Source organism: Etheostoma spectabile, chromosome 14, assembly GCF_008692095.1.
Source record: "Etheostoma spectabile isolate EspeVRDwgs_2016 chromosome 14, UIUC_Espe_1.0, whole genome shotgun sequence".
Lineage (NCBI taxonomy): Eukaryota > Metazoa > Chordata > Actinopteri > Perciformes > Percidae > Etheostoma > Etheostoma spectabile.
The window spans coordinates 23,734,815-23,737,314 of record NC_045746.1 but is presented as its reverse complement, the minus strand read 5'-3'; the positions used below and the strand labels follow the sequence as shown (position 1 = coordinate 23,737,314).

At 45.9% G+C, this 2,500-nt stretch overlaps 1 protein-coding gene across 3 annotated transcripts in view; it reads right to left on the bottom strand.

The window, feature by feature from the left end:
• Positions 1-319: 319 nt before the first annotated feature.
• Positions 320-2,500, bottom strand: part of shisa7b (shisa family member 7) — a 40,411-nt gene continuing 38,230 nt past the window's right edge. For all 3 annotated transcript variants that reach the window (XM_032535851.1, XM_032535853.1, XM_032535852.1), the window contains one exon: positions 320-1,769. In XM_032535851.1, coding sequence (XP_032391742.1) covers positions 1,304-1,769 — 466 coding nt within the window. In that variant the 3' untranslated portion in view covers positions 320-1,303. The remainder of the gene's footprint in view (positions 1,770-2,500) is intronic.

Here is a 2,500-nt window from a genome sequence, read left to right as displayed (position 1 = left end):
GAGTTCACTGTACAAAGATTTTACAACGATTTTACGTTGAAGGCCCGGTCACTCCAGAACGCAGCACAGTGAAGTGAACCCGCACGTCAGACATAGTCGCTGCTCGCTGGGCTAGCTGGTGGACTACTGCTAACGAGCTAATGGCTAACATGCTAGCAAGCAAGCTAGCGCTAGTTTGACACACAGCTCTCTGCGCTCCTTTCTATTGGTGTTGTCTCCACGCTGGCTTGTGGTTCTCAGGATTTCTAAATACTTTCCGTCAATAAAGTGTTTTTTTATTAAAAAAGGGATAAAAGGTTTCGGAACCAGCAAGCTTTTTGCTGACTGGCGGGGTGTTAGCTCAGTTGCAAACGGGACAATACGTTGAATTCATCAGTAGCTGCAATTTCATTTGAATGGATTTCGTTAAAATGCTGGTGTGACTGGGCCTTTTTGACAGCAGCTTGTGTCCATGTAGGTCTTCTTTCTTTCGATTTGATTTTTTTTTTAAGAGTAAATCAAGCCATGAAGGCAATCAAGTGACAGCTCATTGTACTTGTTTAGATTATTTTTGCAGACAATGTTTGTACTTCGATGATAGTCCAATCACAACTAGAGAAAGGTCACATTTCCCAGCCTTTAAGTGACCAACTGGCTGGCTAAAGGTTACATACGTTACACAAAGTCTTACAGGGCTCAGTTATGTTAATACTATTATTATTAATATCAGGTTAAATTTCATACAAAAGCAACTTGCAACACTTTATCATAAATACAAAGACAAGCATACCCGTCTGTCTCTGCGCGCTCTATCTTCCACAGTGGATTTAAAGACAGATGAATCTCTGTCAGCGCTGCTCGAGGACTCAGAGGACAGTGCAATAAAACTCAAGGACAATTCAACAAATTTGACTCAGTGGGTATCCTTCAATAAAAGTCACAGCGAATACCCGCAGCCTTTAAGCTGCATTCATGATATTTTTTGCTCTTTTTAAGTGGACATTTCTGTCTTCCCTTTTCGAAGAATGGCTGAATATTCTCTTTTGAAAAAAACACAAAGTGACGAGGAGAAAATCAGTTGGCTATACTCACTATGAGATTAATGTTGTCATCCACCACCTTTTGTTTCATGGAGGGGGGGAGGGGGGGTCTGTTTGTTCAGCCCCGTGAGGCAGCCGGATGAGATCAAAACCTCTTTTCTTTCTCCTGCCCACCTCTCCACTTCATCTTCCCACTGAATGCCTCTTGAGCTTCTTCACAGCTTCAGCCTTCACCTCTCTACTCGCACTCTTCATCTTCCTCTCTCTTTCCCTACCCCGTCCTCTCACACTGTCACCTCGTTCTTACTCCCAGTCCGCAGTCCCTGCACTCCTCCGCCTCCGGGGATGAAGTGCAGCTGTTCGATGGTGTTCTGCCTCTTGCTGGCGAAGGCCATCCGCCGGGCGTTGGGGTGGCCCGCTCCACCGCCTCCGCCGTGGCCCCCGTGGGGGTCCCAGCCGCCGTGCATGCCCATCCCAGGCATGCCGGCGGAACCGCGGTCGCGGTCACGGTCACGGTCGCGGTCGTGGCCTGGCGTCGGGTGGGAGTTCATCTTGATCATGTGGTGGCGCTCCAGGGACGGCGTGGCACAGATGTTCTGCTGCGACTGGGTCTTCTGTTGGTGACTGAGCCGCCCCATAGTGGGCACCATCCCGCCTCCCCCCGCTCGGTCGCCGCCTCCTCCGGTCATCAGGCCCATCATCAGCCGGTCCTCCAGACGGTCAGGTGAGACCAGAAGCCTCTCGTGGGACCTGGAACCAAAAGACTTGTTTATTCTCTTTTCATTAATAAATGACGAATGTTAATGAGTCAATGAAAATAAATAAATGTTTTTTTTTGTTTTTTTCATTCTCGTAGTAGCAGGCTAGCCACAGAGCAACCTGGGACTTGTATTTTCTATTTATTTTAAAAACCTGTAAAAAAAATGTATTTATAACACTGAGTGGAACCTGATTATTTTAAAACACAGGCGTTGTGCCGATGTGAGCCTCATTTAAAAAAAAAAAATGCAATGTCCTCCTTAACTTGGGAACCTGAGATGTGCTACCTTTTCTTCACTTTTTGGAACTTGCCCATTGCATTTTGGGTTTTAGCACGCCACCAAGAATCTTTATTGTTGAAGCGCAACCTCCTTTTAAATCATCTTTCATCTTTTCTCTCGTTCCCAGCGGTGTAGTCTACGTGGTACGCAGGTATACGCTGTATACTCACTAAGAAAGCTCCAGGATTCCCATACACCCTCATAAAAATGCCCAATGACCTGCAGCAACATACTTTCCATTATATTTTTAATATATTTTGAATGGTCATCTGTGTTTTTCTTCTTCGCATAGGCTAAATAAAATGTATTTTCACCATAAATTGGTGAATAAAAGTTATCCAAATCCAGGAAATGAAGTCTTTGACGCTAAAAACAACCCTGGGGGTGGACACCCAGACCCCCCCACTATGATATGCCCCCCTCCCCAAAAGGCAGATTCTG